Source organism: Manis javanica, chromosome 1 (assembly GCF_040802235.1).
Source record: "Manis javanica isolate MJ-LG chromosome 1, MJ_LKY, whole genome shotgun sequence".
In the NCBI taxonomy this organism is placed as follows: Eukaryota; Metazoa; Chordata; class Mammalia; order Pholidota; family Manidae; genus Manis; species Manis javanica.
In genome coordinates, this window is record NC_133156.1 from 105268350 (window position 1) to 105293992 (window position 25643).

Genomic DNA, 25643 nt, shown 5'->3' on the forward strand with positions numbered 1-25643 from the left:
CTTGGGAAAAACCTGTCTTAACTCCCTTATCTTTGCATCGAAGTAGCAAAATTTATTCAGGAGCTCCTGCTCAGATTCAGTCTCTGAAGGTTCCAGCACCATCTATCTTACCTACCTCCTCTCCATTTTTATTTCTAAAGTGTTCTCCCTGCAGGAGCTGACTCTTCCTTCTCCCTAATTAACTTTTATGTGGGAACTCCTAGAGTAATGAAATTGCATGTGTGAATGTTTTCTCACCTGGTTTTCCTTTTACTGCACCTGGAGGGAAAAAGTTTTTCTGCTGTCTCATGGTGTTTATCTTTGCTGAAGGAGGAAATTGTAGGAACTAAGATAACTGCCTTGCTGAGAGTAAACTTTCTTTTTATCAAACATTCTTTGGTTTAGGCACAGCTCTGATATTTGCAGAGGTTACCACTTGTTGATAATTAAAATGCATTGGTTCATGGTATTGGCAGCAAAGCAGGATGGCAGAGTAGACAAAAACATGGACTTTGGAGTCAGACAAATCAGGTTGTACTCCTAGTTCTGCTATTTCCTGGGCAATTTACTTCTTAGAGCTGGTTTCCCCTTTTGTGCAGTGGGGATAATATCATAATGATGTCTATTTCACAAGGGTTATTGGGAGGATTAAAGATAAATGATGGATATTTTTCTTATGATGAAATGAGGTCACAGCAAAGTGCAATCTGCTGAGCAAATCTGTGGGTCCCATCCCCCATGTCTCCCCAGCTCCACTCTGCTTCCTCCCCTACCCTGGGAGGCTCTTCACCCTGGGTGGCTGGCCAGTGACTGTGCAGCTTCCTTTGCCCTCTGGCTCTGGAGCATTTGGCCAGTGGGAGTCCCAGCAGGAGATCAGCAACAGGGAGGAGAATGATATCTTGTTCATGCCTTTATCTCCTTCCTTTCAGGATCACTTGGGGTTATTTGTGTCCCAGAGAATAATTTCCTTTTCCAAAGCAGCATTCCCTAAGACTCTTTTCTCCTAGGTTCTGGTGACACATCTCTTGTCTCTGTAGCTTGGGGCTGGGAAACTATTTTTGCTGCTCCAAGAGCTGCACCATCCTTTGTGCATGCCTCTTCCCTACTCACATCTTTAATATTTTCTTTACTAAATGTTTCTTAAATGATCCTAATATGAATGTGCTGCTATCAGTTAGGGATCCTAACTGATACATTATTCATCACTGCTTAGTTGAAAGTGTATTTGTCTATATCTGTTTTATTTGAAGGAATTTGGCACTTTTACGGGAAAAATTAAAATATATCATTCTTGTTGCTTCCCATTTGACATTTAGAGAAGCAAAAGGTAGCAATGAGCCTTGAGGAGGAGATGAGAGCCAGGCATTCTCCTAGACACCACCTTATACAAAGTAGCTCATTTAAACTCAAAACATGCATGAGTATTATCACCCTTCTGTAGATCTGGAAAAAGCTCCAAGAGGTCACCTACTCTTACCTAAAGCTACACAGAATGCCACTGGAGAGCTGAAATTCTAACCTATGCTTATTTACTTCCAAGGTCTGTACTGTTTTAACAAGGTCACACTGCCTCCTAGGTATCCTGGCTGAGAAGGACTGTTCCATCAGTAGTTAGTTTCAATTAAATCTATTTGCCTATTCAAATTTCTATAGGTTCCAAATTCCTACAGGAAAGTATCTCTTAATGATGGTCTTTAAATATTGTGAAGGCAAATTTGTTCAAAACCTGATTAATTCAGCAAACCTTATCAAGTCAAACTGACTGTCTGATTTGTTAATTTAAAACCATTGCATCACTAGCTCACTCAGGCAACTATTTCTTGGTGGCCCTTCAGGGTACTCATTAAATACTGAATGAATAATTAAATATTTTGAATGAATTTTTCTCTGACAGTGTGTAAGCTTCCTATAGCATTTAGTTGGATTTTTTTTTTCTTCCTAGGTGCGGAATATTTAGTTCACAGTTTGTATTATTTCTGACCACTCCTTAAATTGATCTAGCTGCATAACATAATTCCACATTTTCTGACAACTTATAATATGATTGACATTATAACTAGTGAGTAAAGGTAGCTAAATTCCTGAAGTATACTAGCTGAGAACTTTGCATTTGTGGATCAGCTCTTCCCTTCAAACACCATTCCCTTAAAAACATCCATACACACTAAAACAATATTTATCCTAGCAACTAGCATTTGACTGTGCATTTTCCTCTAACCTCAGGCAGGCATTTTCATCAACCCTGGAAGAATCCTTTGTCTCTCATTGCACTTTGGGTCCCCATATTGCATCTAGAGATACTCCTGGCAATAATAAACTCTTTCTCTGCTTCTAGCTCCACCTTGCTGTTGCGAGGTGTCTGGCTTTCCTCTTGTTTTCCCAAGTCTTGAGAAGTGACTCACATGTGCTTACGAGTTGGGGCCTTGAGAGCGGGCCACTGCAGGATGCTGGAGAGCTCGGCAACAGCCCTTCTCCCCTGTTGTGGGGGGCCCCTGGGGTGCCCTGCTGTGGAGGGTTGGCTCCTCCAGGCTGGCCCACACCCAGGCTGTCTCCCTGGAGTCCTCCCTCCTTTTGTATTTTTTAGAAGTATATATAGTTATTTTGTTTGGTTAATTTTTTGAATGTGTAATTTACACTACCCTGCACTTTAATGTTTTTCAAATCTTATCAAAATAAACATCTAATGTTCACTGTTACTTTTCCCTAAACCTCAGTCCCAAGTCCCAAGAAGCTTAGAATAAACCCAAATGGTAGAATACATGCTGTTGTTAGAATACCAGTCTGCCCCTACAGTGGGAGCCTCTGCCTGTGAGGTCAGAGTTTTCGTGTTTGGGTCCAGCCTGTTTACCTCTTCCCCTTTCCCTAGAGTGACTTCTTTCCTAAAGGCCTTCAGCTCACCCGCAGATTTGCCCTATGGAAGGGTAAGTCACACCAGATATAGCTGAATATCAGAAGGAACATGAAAGGAAAGGAGCAACACAGCAGCAATTCACCGGAGAGTTCCGCTTTATTAGGGAAAGGTGCTGGGTTATATAGGAAGGGGCATAGGGTGATTGTGGTGTTACTTCTACGGGGCTGGTGGCTGTTGGCTAGGTGCTGGGATTGGGAGGGGGGCGAGAGGTGATTGGGCTTCAGGTGGCGCCGGCAGGAACCAAGGACCCCGAAAAGAAGCCGGAAGTTTGCCATCTTACTGGTGGGGACCCTTCATTCCTCCCTTTCTCCTCTATGGGTTTGTGGACGTTGCTTTCTCTCTGACTGCTTCTTGCTGAACAGGGGCGTAGAAGGGAGTGAGGGTTTGAGGATTGGGAGGAAAGGGTTGATAGGACTCCCCACAGTAAGGATGAGTAGATGTGGACTTCTTCAGGTTGGAAATCAATGAAGGTTCCCTGTAACCATAGGTCGAGGACCTGTTGATTCCAATGGTGCCAAGAGGATATGGGTGTCAGGAGCCAGTCGTCTGCGGCCATTGTCTCCAGGAACAGTTTCCAGCGGAGAGAGGGGTCCATCTCAGCATGTGGTGAGGAGGTCATGTGAGGGTGAGGGATCTTCTGTGGCCAGAAGCTGGTAGTTCCTGAGTAAAAGCTGGTTGAAAGCTTGATTGGAGATTTTTCCGACTTGGGATTTGATGAACTTTATTATACAGGGTAAGAAGAGACAGGCGAGAAGAATGACTATTATGGGGCCTGCAATGGGCCAGAGCCAGGTGAGGAGGGGGTTTGTTAGTATTGAAGAGAATGGGTTGGAATTGGAAGCAGAGTGGAGACTGGAGGCAAGGTCGGTGAGTTTGGTGATGTCGGTTTCTACAATGCCAGATTTGTTGATGTAATAGCAGCACTCTTCCTGGAGGAAGACGCAGGTGCCGCCCTTCTTGGCTGTAAGCAGATCTAGGGCCCGCCGGTTTTGAAGGGTGACTTTAGCTAGCAAAGTGACCTGTCTTTGGAGAGAGGCTAGGGAATCGGCAGTGGATGTCAGGGCTCCCTCAAGTTTGGCGTCGAGATCTCTAACTGCCCATAGAGAGTGACCCAAGGCTCCTCCCGAAAACCCCGCCCCAATGGCTGAGGTGATCAAAGAGATACCGACCATGATGGGAAGGAAAGCAGCCCTTTTTGTGCGCGAGGGCAAGGGAGGTTGGAGCTCAAGGAATTCTGCCATGCTGTAAAGTGTAAGCTGTGGGATTAGGGTGACGAGAATGCAGGGTGTATCGGAGTTGAGAGGCAGTGAGTTGAAAAGACTGCCATTACACCAAAAGAAGTGTCCCGGTTGTGTAAAAGTCTTAGAGCCGGAGGTAGGGGTGTAGATAGAGAGGCAGTGAAGTGCACTGGAGGGGGGTGGAGTTGGGCCTACACAGTGGTGGATGGTGAGATTATCTGCGTATTCTGGTTCCCATAGGGGTATGTCTGCCAGGGGGCGGAGGGGTTGTCCTTCTGCATGGAAAGAGTAGTTGGAAATATTGAGGGGCATGGCGGCCAGCAGTGGGCGCCGTAGTGATGCACACAAGAAACAATTGGCGGTGTTGAGGGTGTGGTTGAGAAAGATGGTGGTGTCGTGAATGAGCTGTAACCAAGAGTAGGAGGAATAAGAAGATGAAGAGGTGCCATCAAGAGTTTGGATAATGACTTTCTCGGAATGTCTGATATCTGATGCAACTTGAGAGATCTGGGAGCGAGAGGGAACATACTCTCAAGAGATATGAAGGGTACCGTGGGGGGTCGAGGACCCCTTGTAGTAAACTGAGGCTGTTACTCCAGCAGCCCATCGAGAGTCCCAGGGATCTGGGATTGATAAGGAGAATGAGCCGTAGGGATATTTCATGAAACGGTTGGAGGAGTAATACTGTGGGTACTGGAAGTCACCCATGTAGTGAATGGCGCAAGACCAGTAGGGACATCCCCCGTAGGTGTCTTGCCATCGCCTGCAATAGGCTTGTCTTTGGTCATAGAGGAAGCAGAGGTAGGGAGAATAAAGGTAGCTGTAAATGAATACTTCGGTGGAGGGAGGAAAGTGGAGGTACAAAGGCTCAGAGCAGCCTTTCAGAGGGCAGTCTGATGTGGCAATGAGGGCAGTAACTTTTGTTTGATGCTGTGTGTAAGTCTGCCTGACTTTGAATCGCCATACAAAGGAGGGTGGGGCGGCAGGGAAGACAATAGGAATGAGGGAAAAAAGCGAGAGAGCAGTAAAGGAGGAAAAAGTCATGATTCGGGTATGGATGGCAACGGGGGTGCACGGGAGATGCGGAGCTTCAAGGGATCAGAGGGATGAGGCGTGGTACAGTAGACAGCGTCTTGGGCTGTATCCGAAGGACTCTGGATTGTGACTGATGGGTCTTGGGTGTCCAGAGAAGGTGGGTCTTGGATATTTGGTTTCAACCTGGAGATATGAATCCAAGGGGTGACAGAGTTATCAGGCAGTGAGAGCTTGGAGGCCAAGGGGGTGCAGAGAATAACTGGGTGTGGACCTTCCCATTTCGGGGTGAGAGAGGGCTGATCCTCTGGTGGCTTATAAAACACTAGTCGGCTGGGCTGTAAGACAGGAGGATTTTGGGAGGCGGATGGATCAGGAAGGAGCCAATCCTGATATTTCCACAATTCAGGGCGGAGGAGAGAGAGTAGTGGAAGGGCCATATTGGGAGGAATTGGTCCTTTGTGGGAAGGGAGCCCCGGGGGTAGAATTGGGCGGCCGTACATGATCTCAAAGGGTGACAAGAAGGAAGGTTTCTTTGGGAGGGCTCGAATGCGAAGTAAAGCTAAGGGAAGTAAGCGAACCCAGTCAAGGTGTAGTTCTAGAGATAGTTTGGTCAGGATGTCTTTTAGAGTCCTATTGGCTCTTTCTACTTTTCCTGAAGCTTGTGGTCGATAAGGACAATGTAAATGCCAGGGGAGCGAGAGCAACTTGGAGAGGTTCTGGATAATTTGGGCAGTGAACTCAGGCCATTATCTGATTGGAGGGAAGTGGGCATCCCGAACCTAGGAAAGATCTGGGTGAGGAGGATAGAGGCAACCACGGACGCTCGTTTGTTAGTGGTGGGGAAAGCTTCGACCCATCCTGAAAATGTATCTACTAACACGAGTAGGTATCTGGTACGTCGTACAGGGGGCATGTTAGTGAAGTCTATTTGCCAATCTGCAGCGGGGACATTACCCCTTGCTTGATGAGCCGGGAAGGGTCGGGCTTTGAGGGGGGTATTAGGGTTAGTGCGTTGGCAGATGGTGCACTTGCAGGTGATTTGGTTAAGTAGGGTTTTGTCTTCAGGAGAGAGAGGAAAAAAAGATTGTAAAAAATGGATCAAAGATTGGGGGCTGGGATGGAACAGGTCATGTAAGAGGCGGAAGAGAGACTCTTTGTCCTGGGAGCAGAGGGCGTCTTGTGATAAGGCTAAAACCGCAAGGGCAGACAGATTGTTGTCTGGTGTGTCTTCTGATAGGGCAACTGACCGGGCTACTCTGTCGGCCTTGTTGTTACCTCTTGCAATGGGGGAGTCATCTTTTTGATGTGATTTGCAGTGGACTATGCCTAGTCGGTGTGGGAGTTGTGAAGCCTCTAGAAGTTTAGTAATTAAGGCTGAATTAGTTATGGAATTCCCTTTTGTGGTGAGGAGGCCTAGTTCTTTCCATACTGCCGCATGAGACAAGAGAATGTGGAATACGTACTTGGAGTCAGTGTACAATGTGAGAGACGTGTCCCGGGCCAGAGTGCAAGCTCTGGTGGCTGCAATGAGTTCAGCCTGCTGATTGGTTGTACCAGGGGGTAGGGCTCATGCCTCAATGACATCTTCGAGGGAGACTACTGCATATCCTGAGTAGTGGGTGCCCTCATGTTTAAAGGAGGACCCATCAGTAAACCAGATGAGGTCGGAGTGTGAGAGGGCTCCTTCGGAGATCGTGGAGTGGCACGGAAGGAAGTTGTGAAGGGCTTCTAGGCAATCATGCGGGGGAGTATGAGGAGAGTAGGGTAGAGGAAGAAGAGTGGCCAGATTCAGGGGCTGGCAAGGGAGGAAAGAAATGTTTTGATTTTGGAGGAAAGAGGACAGTAAGGTCAGGAGTCTGGAGGGAGGGAGAGTCTGTAAACTTTTGTAGGTTAAGAGATCTTTTAGGTGATGTGGGGACAGAATGGTAAGGGGCGCCCCGAATGTTAGTTTATGAGCTTCTTTCTGCAAGAGCTGTCCAGCGGCTAATGCTCGTAGGCAGGGGGCCCATCCCCGAACTGTGGGGTCTAATTGCTTAGAGAGATAAGCTACTGGGGCAAAGGATGAGCCTTAATATTGGCCTAGGACTCCTAGAGCTTGACTGGACCTCTCATGAATGTATAATGAGAAGGGTTTTGACAAATCAGGGAGATGGAGAGCTGGAGCTTCTACAAGGGCTTGGCGGAGCTTAATGAAGGAGTGTCGGGGTGAGGATGATAATGGTTCTTCAGGGGGGCCCTTGCTGAGGTCGTATAGGGGTCTTGCCAACAGGGAGAAGTTAGGGATCCACTCTCTAAAATACCCAGCCAGGCCTAGGAAGGAAAGGATTTCTGTCTTGGTTTTGGGAACGGGCAGGTCAGAGAGGAGTCGTTTTCTGTCTAAGGTAATGGGCTTTCTTTGTTGAGACAGAAAGAATCCAAGGTAAGTGACAGAAGGGGAAGAGATTTGAGCTTTGACAGGGGATACCCAGTAACCTCTGGAAGCTAGAATGTTAAGTAGAGATGCAGTGTCAAGTTGAGACTGTTCCCACGAGGGACTGCAGAGTAGAAGATCATCTACATATTGTAATAAAGTGGACTCGGGGTGATCATGGTGAAACTGTTTGAGGTCTTGAGCTAAGACCTGTCCAAAAATATGGGGACTATCTTGGAAGCCTTGTGGCAAAACTGTCCAAGTAACTTGTACAGAATGTCTGGTGTATGGGTCCGTCCAGGTGAAGGCAAAAAAATCTTGGGAGGAGGGGTCTAGAGGGATAGAAAAAAAAATGCGTCCTTGAGATCTAGGACCGAGAAGTGGGATGCGGAGGCAGGGATCTGCGATAAAAGGGTGTATGGATTTGGAACTAAGGGATGGATAGGGACAACGGCCATGTTGATGAGGCGAAGGTCTTGGTCAAGGTGGAAAGATCCGTTGGCTTTTTTAACAGCTAATATGGGGGTATTAAATGGGGAGTGAGTGGGTCTGAGGTAGTTTTTGTTTAAGAGATCTTGAATGATGGGTTGGAGGCCTATGAGGGCTGAAGTGGTTAGGGGGTATTGGGCCTGACAGATATACTGAGAGGGGTCACGTAATTTGATAGAGGCAGGGGGACATAGGGCCATGGAGGGGCTTGTAATGTCCCAAACTTTGGGATTTACAGGGTGTATAAGGGCGGAACCGGAGCTTTCATTGGGTAGAGGGGAGTTGTCGGCTATGAGGGCCATCAGAAAGGGAGTACTGGGGGCTGTGGGAGTGGATATAGTTATGGAAACATGGAGGAGGGAAAGGATGTCCCGTCCTAGTAAGGGATGGGACACTGGGGCATAACTAGGAAGGAGTGGGAGAAAGGTATGGGACTGTCTAGATTGTGCATAAAAGGGGGGGGTTTAATGGGAAAATCTGTTTACCTCCTACCCCGACTATAGGAGTAATGGCTGGCGTGGTAGGGCCCCGGTATTCTCGCAAGACTGAGAAGGTGGCTCCTGTATCTAGGAGGAAGGAGATGGGGCGACCGTCTACTGTTAAAGTAACCCTGGGCTCCTGTTTGGTGATGGAAATGGTCAGGCGAGAAGCTCCCAGGCCCCGTCAGTCTTCTTCTGCCAGCCCCACTACGGTGGGCTTAGGATGGGGGTTGTTCGTCCAGCCTCCCCTTCGGGTGGTTGGGCAATCAGACCCCCAGTGGCCCTTTTTGTGGCATCTGGGGCATGGGGTGGTAGGAGATCTGGGGGAGGGTCACGCCCTTGACCAATGTCCCTCTTTTCCGCACTTGAAACAAGCTCCTGGGGGGGGCTTGTCTGTAGAGGGGCGCCCAGGTTGTGGTTTTATCAGCTGGGCCAACATCTGGAAATTGGCCTGATCAGCTTTTTGTTTATGGCATTCTTTCTCCTCCTCCCGGTTATGGAAGACTTTAAAGGCTACTGTTAGGATCTCAGTCTGTGGGGTAGCGGGGCCCTGTTCTAACTTTTTGAGTTTAGCTTTAATGTCAGGGTAGCTTTGAGCTAGGAAGTATGTCATAAGGACCTGTCTTCCTTCAGGTGTTTCTGGGTCCAGGCTGGTATACTGTAATAGGGCTTGAGTGAGTCTGTCTAAGAACTCGGAGGGGGTTTCGTCTCTCTTTTGAATTATGTCTTGGAGCTTTTGAAAATTGACTACTTTACGAGCTGCCTTTTTTAGACCTGCTATTAAGCAGGAGGCAAAAATATCTCGAGAGTGGAGACCCACAGAGGTGTTATAATCCCAGTTTGAGTCTTGTTCGGGGACAGCAGTGGGGCCAGGGGGACAGGTGGGGTCAGTCCTGTGGGTTTCGGTAGCGTGCGTTTGGGCGAAGTCCCAAGCTCGTCTACGCTCTTCAGGGAGGAGAGTATTGGCCAGGAGCATGAAAATGTCATGATGTGTGAGGCTGTAAGACTGGAGGGTCCATTGAAACTCCCTGATGTATGTCGTGGGATCAGTGGAAAAGGAACCTAGGCGTTTCTCTAGTTGGGCTAAATCTCCTAAGGAGAAAGGGACGTGAACGCGCACGATGCCTTCGGATCTTGCTACTTCCCGGAGGGGGGCGATAATTTTGGGAGGCCCTTGGGACCATGTCTGAGGGGGACTGAAGGGTTCTGGCTCAGTCTGTGTGGGGGAAACAGGTGATGGGGGCAAAGCCGCGATAATTTTGGGAGGCCCTTGGGACCGAATCTGAGGGGGCAAAGATGGACGAGACTCTTGGAACTTAGTTAGAGGGGGGCTGAAAGGCTCAGGCTCGATTTGCGGGAGGGGGGAAGGTGAGGGGGATGGAGGAGGAGGGGTTGAGGTGCAGGAGGAGATGGTGGAGGAGGGGGAAGGGAGAGGATGGGAGGCTTCTGCCGGGGTGGAGGCGGCAGTGGCGGCGGTAGAGGAAGGGGGAGGGGCTATTGTAGGCGAAGAAGGGGAAGGGAGAGGATGGGAGGCTTCTCCCACGGGGAAAGAGGTGGCAGCAGCGGCGGAGGGTGGAGGGGTTGTAGGAAGGGGAGGGGCTGAAGGGGGAAGTCTGTATGGCGGAGGCTCATAGGCCGGGTCAAAGGTAATTGAAGAGGGACTGGGAGTGTGTGGAGGGGAGGGAGACAGCTTGCAGGCTAGGAGAACTTGGGGCGGGGAGCAGGTGGTGCAGAGGCTGGGATTTTGAGCTAGGAGGTGAAAAGCTTCAAGATAGGGAATCTCCTTCCATTTTTTCAGGCGCTGGCAGTAGTTAAAGAGATTGCGAGTGATGTTAGGATCAAGAGTTCCCCTTGCGGGCCATTGGTTGTTATTGTCTAGGGGGTACGTCAGCCAATCTTGGGAGCAATATTTACGGAGAAGTTTTGGTTTTATATCAGGCATCAGGGAGAGGGTAGCCAGATGCTTAAGCAGGCATTCAAGAGGTGAACTTTCAGGGAGGGATGAGGAGGCTCCCATGGCTAAAGGACAGAGAAGGAGACAAACAGGGGAAGACGAACGGAGATCCTCGGACTGGAAGCAGACCACAAGAAGACAAAGGGCGTCCCCGATGATCCTTGGTGGTCTGTGGAAACTCATATACGAGTCGGAATTTCTTAGGAAGTGTGGGTCGTCACCCAGACTTCCCTAAGAAGGCAGAGTGCCGGAGTCACGAGGTACCTAGCGCTAGGCGTTTTTGGCGGACGGAGCAGAAGGAGGAGGGGGGGAAAAGGGAGCGTTCTCATCCACAAAGGAGTCACCTCATTTATGGCTGTTGGAGGGGGGTGCCTGAGAGTCTGCCGCAGCCGTGAAGGCCTGAGGCGGGGATTTATGACTGTCGGAGGAGGGGCCTGAGGGTCCGCCGCAGCCGTGAAGGCCTGAGGCAGGGAGCGTTCCTTCCTCGTCCCTGAGCGTCAGGGCCTTGCCGGACGATCACAGTCAATGGCACTGCGATAGCTCGGGGAAGAGTGGCCCACTCCAGGGGGAAAACTTACCTAAAGGCCAGAGAGGAGTGGTGAGTGTGATGAGCCAGCGCTGGAAAAAGAGGACAAGGGCAAGCTGCTGCTGGTGTTGGGGGGAAGACGGGGCCCAGTTGAGGTGTCCCGTCTCCCGGGTTTCGGCACCAATGAAAGGAAAGGAGCGACACACAGCAGCAATTCACCGGAGAGTTCCGCTTTATTAGGGAAAGGTGCTGGGTTATATAGGAATGGGCATAGGGTGATTGTGGTGTTACTTCTACGGGGCTGGTGGCTGTTGGCTAGGTGCTGGGATTGGGAGGGGGGCGAGAGGTGATTGGGCTTCAGGTGGCGCCGGCGGGAACCGAGGACCCCCGAAAAGAAGCCGGAAGTTTGCCATCTTACTGGTGGGGACCCTTCAGAACACAACAAATGTCGTTATTCAATTTGCTCTTTCTTCAAAACTCAAGACAGAGAATGTCCTTGTTAGTGTTAGTAGGAATGAAGATTAGGTAATGAGGCTATCATGCCATTCAAGTAGCAACTATGCTGGATTATTCTTTGAAATAATTATTGCTTGACTAGGTAAACTATATCTCCCAACCATTCCTTACAATCTCTTTGAAGCAAAAGTGTAGAGAACTCAGTACGTTTACTGAAGTACTGCTGGAATGGTTTCAATGGGCTGTGCATATTGCTAATGATTCAGGAGGCCACGATGCAGTTGTCGGAGGGCTTACGGATGTAGGTCAGATTCCTGCAGTGGTGGACAAGGCTGCCTTAGAGCTCCCTCAGTGGAAACTTGGGGGGTCCCAAGCTGTATCAGCAAGAATCAGCATATACACAATTGAACATGCATCTGTTTCACACCTGTAATGTTAGCTTGGGCTACTATACCTACTCTTTTCAGCCACTAGGAATGTAGACTTGAATATTTAATGGAAAACAGATGGTGTTTGAAATCTCTAACTTACATTTAACAAAAGCTGTTTGGGAAATGTTGCCTGTGTGTACTTCTATTGACTTAAACACAGCAACATTTTAGCCTATTTGATGAATAATTTAAGAATTACTGTCTTTGTCTGAGACAGTATTTCAAAGTGCACATGTTAATCATATACTTGATTAAACATTTCCTTGCCTTTCTCTTCAGAATGCCAGTTGGCTTTTGAGTGGATAATTGTGGCAGTGAGAGAGCAGTGACGTTGGAAACAACCATTGCCCATTTGAATTACTTAAAACACCATGAAAAGAAATACCTGTGATTTGCTTTCTCGGAGCAAGAGTGTAAGTACCTTTTGTTTTCATTTCTTTTCTAAAAATGTGTACACGTATCTTTTTACTGTTTTCTTTGGATTTTAATACTGTGCTATCCTGGTCAGGCTTCTGGGAAACCCTTGGTTAACTTTCAGTTCTCTTGACTGTACACAGCTTATTAACAAATGAACACTTGTTCGTCTGTGTGGCCTGGTTGACACTTGCTGAGAAGGCTCTTTCAGCCAGTTCATGTGATTTACCATTCATCTGCATAAGCCTTCTGGCATGTTATTGGACACCCTGATTTTTGGATGCATGCAGAAATTTATGATTAAAAATTGAAACTGAAGAAATTTATGTATTAAATATCAATCTTTCTGGGGAAGTCCAAAAGGATACATTGAACTTATGTCACCAGGTATTTCAATCACATTTTGGAAGTTCGTATATAAAGTGAATAACATGAGTGCTTGATCAATGGGATATCACTTCCATAAGCTTTCTGCTCTGTCATATATCTCTAATTTCTTTCCTCCTTTACAGATTTTTTTTTTTTTTTTTGTGAACATCCTTAGGGCCCTGAGGGAGATTGAACCTTTCTTTCCCACTTACTTAATGTTCTTAAGGTATAGTGAAAACTTTTGTATTTCTATTAGCTTATGAAAGAAAGCATAAGCAAATATAGCAACTCAAAGAAGGCTACATAAGGCAGAGATGAAAGTAGACTGTTAATTTCCACCAGGCAAGCTCTAAGAGCATGTCCCTTTGTTCATTTCCCCAAGGGGAAAAAAGGCATCCAGACAGATGTAGTTGTGACGTAGGAACATTCATTTGAAGGCATCAGAGAAACCACAAATGCAAACACATTTCTCTAGTGTGGGAATGCTTTGTGTTACAACCAGGGGTGCTGTTATGATGGCCTCAGGCCATTCTTTCTATAGAATTACCATCCAGCTTTTAAGGGTGAGCAAGGCAGGAGTATGTGGAGGGGGTCATATAGTGTGCCCAATAAGGTTTCTTAAAAAATGAAGATATACCCAGTGTTGTGCTGGTGTTTTGATTAAGTACTGGCTGTGTTTAATAAACATCCAGGGAAATTCAGCAAACTCTGTGGGAATGTCAAATTCATTTGTTTTATTCGTTGGTGTTTGTTGTATAGATTATTTAATAAAATAAAGGGCTGTGGCATGGAGCCTGGAATTCCTTCTATCATTGTACAATTTCTCATTGTAGCAGGAGGTGATCTGCATACAAATTACCAAACTGCAAATACCTCTCTGTTACTGAGTTTTTCTTATTATAAGTTAAATATGAAAGCAAGCCATTCACATAATGCTTCCATCTTTCATTAAATTTCAGGGACATGGGATATAAATAAATGTAGAAAGGCAAAGGGAGACTATTTTGGATAATTAAAAATACATTATTAAATATTTCCCTGTTCTTGGAGGAAAACATTCTAAAAGCAAATGATTAACTGAGCCATGACTTTAAGGAACTGTGAGTACTTAATGATGCTAGATTTCCTATTTATATTTGCTTAATACAAAAATTTTCATCTTGGTGGAAAGACCCATGCTTCCCTGATTAAGAGAACCTGAGCTGCCTACATTTGTCTAAATGTAAACAGTAGAGCTCTTATTTCATTGCTTCTCAGCTTCTTGAAAATCCACTGGCATAAAGAAAGTGCTTCCACTTAATTAAATGAAGCTAAGAATGCAATTACTGTTTAGCAGAGAAAAGAGCCAAACTTTTTGCCTAGTTAGAAGTTGTCACTTTAGAGTTTCAAAGTTTATTTTGCACTGGTCTAAGGATGTCACCCCCAAATCCTGTAAATCTGCGCCATAGCAGAATCCAACATCGTACACTCAGAACTAGATGTTTCCTGTTTTTGATGAGGAAAGTTTAAAGAACTAATTAGATTTAGAACATGAGAGTATTTTTCTTTGGCATTATGATACTTGAAAATCCAAAGAGAATATTCTAAATGTTAAAGCAGCTTCTGCTCCTCCCTGCATGTCTCTACATATCTTGTATCTGTCATTGTGAAAACTTACAGCATGCAAAGGAGTAGGAAAAGAAGACCGTCTTTAGACAATCACCCTGTGTATTCCTGAACACTTAAATTAATATTCATATTTTTTTTCCTCACATGCAAGACCTGGTGTAGTGTCTCTTTCTTAATGAATAATGCTTTGAATTATTCCTTTATGTGGGAGGGATCCATGAAAAATTTTAGCTACAAAAATATATGAACCACTTTTTATTAAAAGTAACGTTTTGCTACTTTTGGAATATAGTTTGTAGTTGTGGTGGGTAAAAAAGGGAGGAACTGGGCATGTGACCAATACAAACAAGAGGCATGGTCCCAGTGGCTTCAGCCCTTACGGTTTACTGTGGGAGACAGGCAATCCTCAACGGATCTACAAATAAGTGTAAAATAACAGTTCTCCATTATATCGCTTTCCATAAGGCAAGTATCCTTCAACTTGACCTCATTTATATCTTTCTCTATCTTAATTGTAAGCTTCCTGAAGAGGCGGGTTTGGTTTTTTTATTCCTCACTGTATCCTCAGTATAATGCCTTTCACAAAGCAGATATTTATGTATTAAAGGAACGAGTGGATGAATAAGCTGTGATACCTGCTGAGCTAAGCTTCACAGTAAAATGACAGAATGTAGTAGACTCAGCAAGGGAGGTCAGGCAGGACTTCTGCAAGCAAGGTGGTTGAGCTCTGTCACCCATAGGGTAAGTTCACCCAATAAGGCAAAGTAGGAGTGGAGGGGCTTCCTGGCAGTTATCATGATGTGCAATGACTACTGCAGGGCAAGTGGTAACTTCAAGGTCAAGAACAGAGGCTGGAGTAACTAACCCATTGGTGGCAATGGTAGGGAGGTAGAGAAAACTGAACATAGTTAGCAGATATTTAGGAGGAAAAAAATGACAGGGCTTTAGATATGGTACTGCATTCAATTTGGGGTGTAGGGGAGAGGAAAGTATGGAAGTTGCCTCATAGGCTTCTAATTTACCGCAGGATGGATGCAGTCACTCTACTGAGATACAGACTACTTGGTGAACACCAGGGAGGGAATGGGGAAAGGGTAAACTTGAGTCTAAGGCTGTTGAGATTGGTATATTTTAAGGTACAGGAATCAGGAGAGCAGTTTTATTTAATCTACAAAATAGATGGGCTGGGAAATATAAGTTAATTATTAAATATATACACCAAATAGACTTTTAATTAAATATAGGAAATAAAAGGACACTTATATTGAAACATTTTCTAAAATCCTGCAGGTTTGGCCCCAAGCTATCTTTACCAGATCTAAAGTTGCATGTGCCTATTTAAAATTACACAGGACCTCTAATATATCTGTAGGAGCTCATGAGGTTAAACAGGGGGAAATATAGTGACAATTATTTCTAATTATTTTTTCATTATTGGAAAGAAAGACCATTGATACTTGGAAAATATTATACAGACAAACTGCTTAGAAATAGCAGCCTGAAGCATATTCACTTGTTTCATCATGTTTAAGGAAAACAGGACCAACATTGGTTGATTTATTAGAAACTTTTCTGGTTCATAAAAGCAGGCTTTTTCCCCATTATTTTTGATGCTATAATGTGTTGATCTGTACTTTAACATATGAGTTCCTAAACCAAATGAAATATATAATTTTAAAATTTATTAATTGAATATTTTCTTAAAAATTGTGAGTCAAATGGCATGAATTATACTAATTTACAGTATATCAAAGTGCTTGTACTACTTATTGAATGGAAAATGTTCAAATGAGTTGAAAATCATTAATATTATTAAACGTTATATTAGGATGAACTTACATTGCAGATTTTTATAATAAATGGACCTAAATTAAAATATCTTAAAACCAGTCCTTTGTCACTATTATACAAATATGAGATATTTAAAATGTTGCTATTATGGTTCACAAATTTATATATGACAATGAAGGAAGCCAACAAATTTAAATTCAAAAAGAAAATGACAGGAGGCAAATAATTTAAGCAATGCATTCCTGACTTACATAATTGTTTCAACTGTCTGTATCACTTGTTTTTAGAATACATGGTATTAAAATTTATCTCTCATAAAAATGGTCCCACAAAATTTCACAGGGCTTACATAATTTATAGTTTCTGATATAATTTATTATTTCTTACAGTTGGAAAAGAACTTAAAGATCTTCTGTCTCAACCCTTTTATTTTACTGATAAGGAAATTTAAGATTCAGGCCTGGGAGGTTAAATGACTTGTCTGAGAGGTGGCTTAGATAATTGAAAGAAACGTGGGCTTTAAAAATCATACAGAACTGCATTTAAAATCTGGCTCTTAACTTTCCAGCAATGGGGTATTTGACAAGTTACTGACTCCAGTGTTTAGGTGCTGATGTGGAAATGCTGTCAACATACAATGCTTGGTACATCAAAGATCTTCAATGAATTCTGTCTTTAGCATTGCCCTAGACTCCGTAACTTTTAAGTCAGAGAAACTGCATTCTTTCCTCTCTCTGACTCCTAAATTGTAGTCAAAGCTGGGATTAAAAAAAAAAATCTCTTACACCCTTAACCTCTTTCAAGTGACTAACAAATACAAATGTTGGAAAAAATCATGTTGTCCAGATTAAGTTCTATAAAAATTAGGCACTAAAGGAAAAAGAAATAAAAACCGTCACAATAAAAAAAGGTGATCATTTTAGATAGCATCTGCTTCTTTATAAATTCTGGATTTTCTAATTTATTAATAATCATTATAAAAGAAAAGGGAAGAGGAGAAAATAAAAAACCTTGATCTAGGAGATAACCCTTCAAGTAGCCATTTCTAATATGAAGTGTTGCAGCAGCAGATTCTCCCATATGTTGTGGTATTTAGGCTTTGATCTTCTTAAGATTTTTAAGTCACGTCTCACTGGACTGACATCTCATTTTCACAGGGCTTATAAAGGTTCTTATGTGACCACTTGGAGTTTTACACCCCTTAGAGCACATTAAGATCCCATTTGTTTTTTCTGGGTGCTGGTTTGTCCACACATTGAGAGGGCAGAGATTAAACAGCTTTCTTTCTGTGCTAACCTTCGGAAATATCTTTGCCATCTGTGGAAGTTGGGGACAAATTTTGTTGTTTTGTCTTTTCCTTTAGTGGGAATGAACAAGCCTCATTTGTACAACAATTACAGACTTAAAAATTTTGCATAAAACCATCCTATCTCAATACCGTGATTGGTAAAATGAGGCTTGGTGAAGAACTCAAGTATTAACTACTATTAAATTTCATAGCAGAGAAATCCCACATAGGATAGATGCTTTATTTCTGTTGACTCTTCCGAACTGTAATGGACCAACTAACTTCTGCATGTAAAGCTTGCCTTCTTTTGCCTCAAATATGTTTTCATGAAGTTATTTAATTTAATCTGGGGCAGCATTTAGTGGTCAATATCTATGATCTTTCTTTTTCTTTTTTTCCTTCCAGCTACATAACACAGCAATTCAGGACAGAAAGACAGAGTAATTAATATGGAGTATCCTTTCTAAGTCTGTTAGAAAATTTTATGAAAAAATGCTGGAGTAACAACTCTGCTTTTAATTAAATAGTGTAGTTTTCTACAGTGATGGGGACTGCTTCAGCTCTTTAGCAACCACCGTTAGCTCTGTTGACTCTGCGACCCATTGGTCTCCAGGGGAAAGGACCACAGAGCATCACAGACACAATTCAAGTTTTCCTTGGTATTTCTCCATTGAAATAGTGACATTTCTTAGGTTAAATATGACTTTTCTTAGGTTGAAAGATTTAACTGTAGCCGCTTGTACTTCTGCTGAAAATAATTTTTAAAATAGTAGATTTACTCTTTCTACTGGGAATAATCATCATGATCTCCCAACATTAGGTTCCAGCATTTTTCAATATTGTGTTGTGCTTTCATCGATTTAGCTTTTTACTGTCTTCCTGATATGAGGGAGTCAGTGTGATAAGGTGCAGCCATCTGCAGCTTGGGAATCAGAAAGAATTAGGCCTTCTATTTCTATTTACCTTTTACTGTCATATTTTTCTCTCAAATTTCAGCTTTTTGTGTATGTTTGATAAATGTACAATAAGTAGTACATGTGTGTAATCAGAACATGAATATGGAAAATGCATCCAAGATATTTTTTACTGATAGGACTGTGTAATCAAAATAGTTTAGAGACAGTTGGTACAGTGAAAAAGAATCATTTTTTACTTCAGAGACCTGGATTCAGTCCTCAGCTCCACTAGTGCTGAATGATCTGACCTTTCATAAACCAGTAATTAAGTAATTTTTTTAAAAGTTCAGTAAATTTTCCAGAGCCTTGGTATCTTTATCCATAAAAATAACATGTATATCATAATGAAGGTGAAAACAACTGTCACGTAGTAGTTACCTGAGAAATTCTATCTTGAGGTTTAGAGATGTTTTTCTGCTGTTGTTGAGTAGAGTAGTGGTATCTGGCCCAGAAATGAATCATATGGAAATGCCTGGAAATGAAGTGCATCTGCCTCACTAAAGGGCTTCAAGTGTAGCTTCCAAGACCACTTGGTCATTCTCCATATCACGTAAGAGATTTCGGCATAAGATGGGTGGTTAACTTAGAAGAGAGTTCTGTTTCCTATCTGTTATGAGTTCTTATGATTCTAGGTCTGTGCCTGTTGATATATAAAATTGAAGATCAGTTTCCAAATAAATGTAAAATCAAGGCATTAGAGCAAAAGAGGATATCAGTCTGTTTGGGCTACCATCATGAAATACCACAGAGTAGGTTGAAAATAGCAGAAATTTATTTCTCATGGTTCTGGAGGCTGGGAAGTCAAGACCAGGGTGCTGGCCTGTTCAGTTTCTGGTGAGAGTTCTCTTCCTGGCCTTCCCCTGTCACCTTATCTAATACTAATTACCTCTCAAAGGCCCCGTCTCCAAATACTATCATGGTGGGGTTTAGGGCTTCAACATATGAATTTTGGGGACACAAATATTCCATCTATAATAGAGAGTTTGATATTCTTAAGGGATAATTTTAATAAGCCACTGTGATATTTATGCCTAAAAGATGTTGACCAATACTCTGGAGTCCACATATTCTCTTACGTGGATAATACAGAAAATGATCTGGTTAATTTCTTTTTCTTTGTTTCCTATTTTCTAGATTTTATGTCACAGGAACCCACTGATGATTTTTGAAGTTCTAATCATCTCTTCATAGACATATGGGCTAATTTAATTTTATTCAAAAATACTTTCCCTTCTTTCATTCTTATTCTTATTTTGTGGTGTTTGTTCTTAACATCAATGGACTGACATAGGTATCTATGTCAATGGACTGGATGTTAAGGTACCTTGCCCTGTCAGTGGATTTGCCAATTAAACAAACTTGTAGAGGCTTGTAAATGTCAGACCTGATTATCTGAGCCATCTACACCCCCTCACTACCAGCACCACTACTTCTGTGCTTACCAAGAGTGAGAAGTAAAGATACACACAAAGGGAGAGGTACTTAAAATTTTCTATATTTAGAGTATATTTTTAAATCATGGGTTATTTAAAACATTTTAAGACACCTTTCCTTATAATATCTTTGTTAATATTCCCTGAACTCATGAATTTTTATAAATCTTCTCAGCTGAACAATGACCTGGATAAACTTTAATTCCTCATCATTAATCAATTCTCTGATGTATTAAATTCTAAAGTATCTTGTAGTACATTTTTACATTACATTCTCAGTTTCTGAGTACTCTGTATCATTTTCTTCTTACCAGTTTTGGAGAGACTCAAGATATCTTCTGCTCAGTTGCATTTGTTAGTTTTGATGTTGGAAAAAGAATCACTGGAAATTTAGTGTCTTGAAATTGCCCTCTGTTTGACTTAACAATTCTTTTTGGATGCTCTTCATTTGGCTGAAATTTTCACTCACCAGATGTCTTTTAATTGACATTCCCTGTTCTTTTTTGAAAGAATTGTTGTTTAGTGTTAATTCAAAACTGGAAGCAAATTCTGGCTATCTGGAGGACACAAGTTATCTGGAAAATTCTTTGCACACTGAGTGTAAAGCCTACCTAAATAGGCTGTTAGTTTGGAGTCTGAGATCTAGAAACCCATTAGTACAAGTAGTCCTAGCAGGCTCCCTCGAATCACCTATTTTCACAATAAAAAAAAATGTCCTAAGTTTGTAATCCAAATTTATCTTATTCTTAAAAAAAATAATTTTTCCCCAGTTGTGTTTGTATACTGAGATTTTGGAGGCAATTGCTCCCCTAATGGCTCAGAGTGAGTAATTTATGCCATTCCATTCCATCGGTGCCTACCTGGAGAGGGCAGACCAAAAAGAAATTGGCAAAGGATGATAAATTTTGTATGACACTGTAGACATATCTGCATTTATTATTTTTCACAATTACCCCATAAGATTGATTATTTGGGGAGTTTTATAGTTGAACATAATGGTTCCCTTCCCAGACTGGTGTCTTCTCTCTACTGTATCAGCCACCGTATAAGATACAACTGGTCAGTAGTCACAGCTTAGAATCCCAATAAGTTAAGTATATGGAAACTGGATTTTTCACTTATAGTCACTCATTAGGGTTCAAAGAAGGTCAGGGGAGATTCCACAGGTAAAGATACTCTGAAAACTACAAGGTACAAAGCAAAGCAAAACCAAAGTAATATCCTTGCTTATGTCTTTATTAGCAACAAACTGAAATGGAGAATTGTAGTTCCAGAGATTTCATTCCTTTGGCTATTATTCCTGTCTTCTTGCTTGTATGATTTTTTCTTTACAAAATTCAATAAATGTTTCTCAAATGCGTACTGTGTGTCAGGAATTATGCTAGGCTCTGGTATATAATGATAAGTAAGATACATATGGCCTCTAACCTAATAGAGCATTTGATAGTAGCTGAATTTATACTTTTTATAATTTTCTTTTTTATTATTTTATCTTCCTACCCTACTCTGACCCTAACCACCCCAGTCTGTCCCACTTTAATCTTTGATTCCTCCAGGGAGTCTGAAGTCCCATCTCCCTGTATTCTTGTTCATCACATTGTGGGTATCTTGCTTGGCAGAGATATTTTGAGCTGTGAATAATGTGCTATAATTGTCAATTATGCTCATTGTTGCAGAAATATAGATTATTTTAGAGTGGTTAAAAGGATTTTTCTCAGATAATCAACAATAGTACAAGAATAGCTGAGAGTATAAATGAATGTGAGTATGGAGGAAAAGTCTGAAAGAATAGAGACTGATCACCAGCCATTTGCTTTGAAATCAATCACCCGACACTTTTAGTGGTCAGAGCCTATCATTAGACTGTCGCCTTAGGAAAGCCTCCACTTTCTTTGATACTTTGAGGTGTTTGCTGTTTCATTTTTGGACAATTTCAAGTTGGAGCTGAATGATTATTTCCAAGAAATAATGGCATATGTTATATTTAACAATATAAACACCAAATATACATAAAATGGAGAGGTGTCTTATTGGATTAATGATGAATATTAAGGAATGATTCCTATAGACAGCATCACTCTATAACAAAATGAAATTATGAAGAAAAGCATAATAATTTGGTGGAGTCTTCCATTATGAGTATATTGCTCCAGAAAATAAATTTGCTTACTAGGATTCTTGTTTTTAACTAAAGCAAGGTCTCTATTTTTAAGACTATGGTTAGATATAATTTTTTTTCTATTGCAGTGGCAAGGATCCTGAAGGGTAAAATTGAGTTCAATTAAAATTACTAACATGTTTTCCCAAGACCAGTGCTTTCAAGGGCAACATGGGGGATGGTCCCAAGGTCCTGACTGACAGTCCTAGCTTTGCCACTTTGTATCTCTGACATGGTGGGGGAAAGCGGTGAGAAAACCATAAATAGTTAGGTTAGGTTATTATTAAATGCCTTCAATATGTCTATGATTGTTTCAAGGGTAAAATGAGAAAACAGTATTGAAAGTACATTGCAAAACAAAATAAAAAGCCAAAAACACTCCAAAATAATGTTATGGAATATTTAATGGTATCATATGTTCTGTACCAAGTAATTTAAGTCTTAAGGATTTTTTAAATTATATTGAACCATCAATACAGAGATTGCTTTTATCATTGAAAAAGGTCATTCTTGTTAATTCACATGTTTCACTAAGTTGTGTATATTAAAAGCCATGTTACCAAGGCCAAGAATGGTTCATGATTATGTTGTTAGAACCCCTGATCCTGTTTTCCAGTTCCTTCTGTTGCCTAGGTTAGGTAACATACACATGGAATTGGGGGTACAGCCCCGTTTAGAGCACAAGGACTAGGAATAAGAAGCGCATTTAGTTCACGACTCTCTTACAGTCATATCTGCGCTTCTCCCTCCCATTCATACTTCGTAGCAATCGGACTTCTGTTTGCACAATAATGCTTCTGTTTTAATGATTAGGCCATGTTTGTAGCCTTCAGCATCCTGAATTCAGTCAACAGTATTTATTAAGCCCCCATCAACTATTTGACTGCATTACAACAGTCATGCCCTATGGAGCTCTGCACAAAATCGTACTTCAGAAATTCAGAGAGTTAATATTCCATCAATTTTTTCCAGGTTAGGATTTAGGGTTTGTAGAGAATTCAAAGCTCACTGAACATTAAAAACCAAATGTACTACAACTATTGAACACAAATGATAACACTACAGTGACACAACAGAAACCATCTTTTCCACAAACTCATTTAAAACAAAAAGTGACAAACTTTAGAGGTCTTCATCTTTGCTTACTGCAGATACTCTAAAATATTAAATGCCCAACATGTATTTTTCTGGAAGAGACTATTACATTGCACTAATTTATCAACAGGGTTACATTTAAATATAATATGAATCGTTATAAGAGAGACCTAGACATTGCTCAGAAACAATTGTCCCTGAAGGGACATTCAAAGATAAAAAAGGGAGTGGAAGAAAAGATGAGAAATCACTAGTATGAATGCATATCAAGGCTGAAAAAGTAAAAAAAAATTTTTATGACTCATGCTGGGATTCAGAACATGTATTTCCTCACCCAAAATAAATGAAATAATTGTAGAAAAAGTAGTCAGAGAGGAAGGAGCATGAGCTGCATGGTTAGTGCTGTTGTCTATTCAGAACAGATGTCAATTAAAACTTTCTGATAGTTTCCTACTGTTGAGATAGTCTTTTCTGAGCAGATAATGAGATGGTTTTATATCAGGATCTTTCAAGCATCTAATCAAGAATTCACAGCTCTTTAAATGTGTATTGTTAATACCATACTATGAGTTACAAGAATTTTGAGTATTTAAATTTATAATTTTTAACTTATCACTATTACATTTATAAATGTGTTTATAATATGTACATAGACATAAATGAGGAAGATTAACAGATAGTATGACATGTACTCATTTCATACCAAGGTTGTGTATTTTCATTAAAGTAACATACATCATTCATTAAATTATCCTGCACCTGAATTCAACACCTGAGTGTTGCCAATATGTGACCTTGGGTAAATTACTTTGCTGGTCTATATTTTACTCATCTGTAAAATGTGGAGGGTAAATTAAATGAATGGAGACATTTCTTAAAACTCTAAGACTATCACTGTATTTCCAAGATAGTGTACTTCTCAGAACAGGTTTCATATTATGACACTTGCAGTCAAAGTATATAGGTCCTCTTAAACTAACAAATGACTCTCCTTTCCACCCAGAACAAAAACAGAATCCTAATTAATGAACTGTGCTCAATAAGTCTCTGCCAGCTGGGCAAAAGCACTGTCTCTCTTGGGCATTTGGTACCTCTAAGAAGGCGTGGGACTGAAAAGGTCCTCACTTTACTGAGAATCAAAAGAATTCATTATTTAAAATTATTGCTGCTTTACACATTAATCCTTTTACTTTAACCACTCAAGTTGCCAAGGGAGAGGTAGAAGAAAGGTTGTAATACTTTGAGTGGCTCTGCTTTAAATGAATCTAAGTTTCTTTACATTCCAATGAGATCTCGGCTTCTCTGCTGATTGCCACCCTTGTGACCCTGGCAGCTTACCTGTGGTTGCTTCAAGCCTGTCTTTTCTCCAGTAATGCAGAGACCTCTGAACTGTTTTGCCCAAGTATGGACCAAGTATGGTTTCTTCCTTACTTTCCTGAAGCAAAACCAATTCCAGACTGTTAAATTGCAACCAGACTTTACTGTATCCTGAACATGAGACAAGGAAAATACAATGCAGAAAAGAAAACCCTAAAACTGAATATAAGAAATAGTCCCTTCTGTAATTTACAGGAAAAACTCATGACCAAGGTCTTTCTCCTCAGTCACTGATGTATCTCCTTGTTGCTTTGCTTATCTCCCCACAGTAAAATGCTTTCTTCTTGTATCTTAGCTGGTGTCCATGCTCTGGACTCCACCAGGACCCAGGAGAAATATCTCATTCTAAGTCTAAGTAAATATAATAACTTACAAAGGTACAACTCTGCCAACATGCATAGTTCATTTACAGTATTATGCAGCACAGTCCCAGGCAAGGACTTTAGCCTGGCCATTGTTAAATCAAATAAGAAATCTTTCCACAGAGCTGGACCAAAATCTTTCCCTTTAAAGGAACACTTTCTGTCCCTCTTCCAGGTTTTTCCATTAAGACCTTAGAAAATATTAGAGTCAGCTCTCAGCTGGCAGTACCCACATTCTACTAAAAATATTCAAAGGCACTGAGTCATCAATAAATCCAAACTAACACCATTCACACCAAATCCCTATTGCTTCTGTTATTCCCAGAAAGTAACTTCACTTAATTTGGAATAGTGAAGGATTCTGAAGTGAACTGTTGGCTTCTGCTTTAAGCTCAGAGACCTAGAGATCTGCAGAGCTCCATTCCCACACTTTGAACAAAGAAATAGCTGGGCAAATGGCACATCCAAGACTTTTAGAAAAATACATCAGAGAATTGAGGTTGTAGGACAATCAACCAGCTCCTAATATGGGAAAAGATGGACATCTGTCAGGGAGAGGGAGGATGTCACCATTTGTTTACATCAGGCAGATGTCATCAGAAGTCATATAAACCAGTAAGGACATTCAGTTAAACCTTTTAATGAATTGCTAAGGGCTGAGTGGGCTAGCAGAAGAGCATGGACACACTGGAATTTGCATATATAGGGCAAACGTCCTGTATCAGGCTTTCCTCCACCAACCTCAGGTGATCACAGGAAGACCGGGAAAGAGAACAGCAGCAACTGTTGAAACCAGACCCATCTCCCCAGTAGAATAAAAGAATTAGTTTGCAAAGCAGAGAGCAACAGGAATGGCTGACCTAGGGTACTGGGTGAAATCCACT

The 25643-nt window shown here is 41.9% G+C and overlaps 1 protein-coding gene across 6 annotated transcripts in view; it reads left to right on the forward strand.

Annotated features, from left to right (window-relative positions):
* PDE4D (phosphodiesterase 4D) overlaps nt 1–25643 on the forward strand; it is a 1476836-nt gene that overhangs the window by 333456 nt on the left and 1117737 nt on the right. For all 6 annotated transcript variants that reach the window (XM_073235968.1, XM_073235963.1, XM_037022276.2 and 3 more), the window contains exon 2: nt 12188–12321. In XM_073235968.1, the coding sequence (XP_073092069.1) occupies nt 12280–12321 (42 nt within the window). In that variant the 5' untranslated portion in view covers nt 12188–12279. The remainder of the gene's footprint in view (nt 1–12187; nt 12322–25643) is intronic.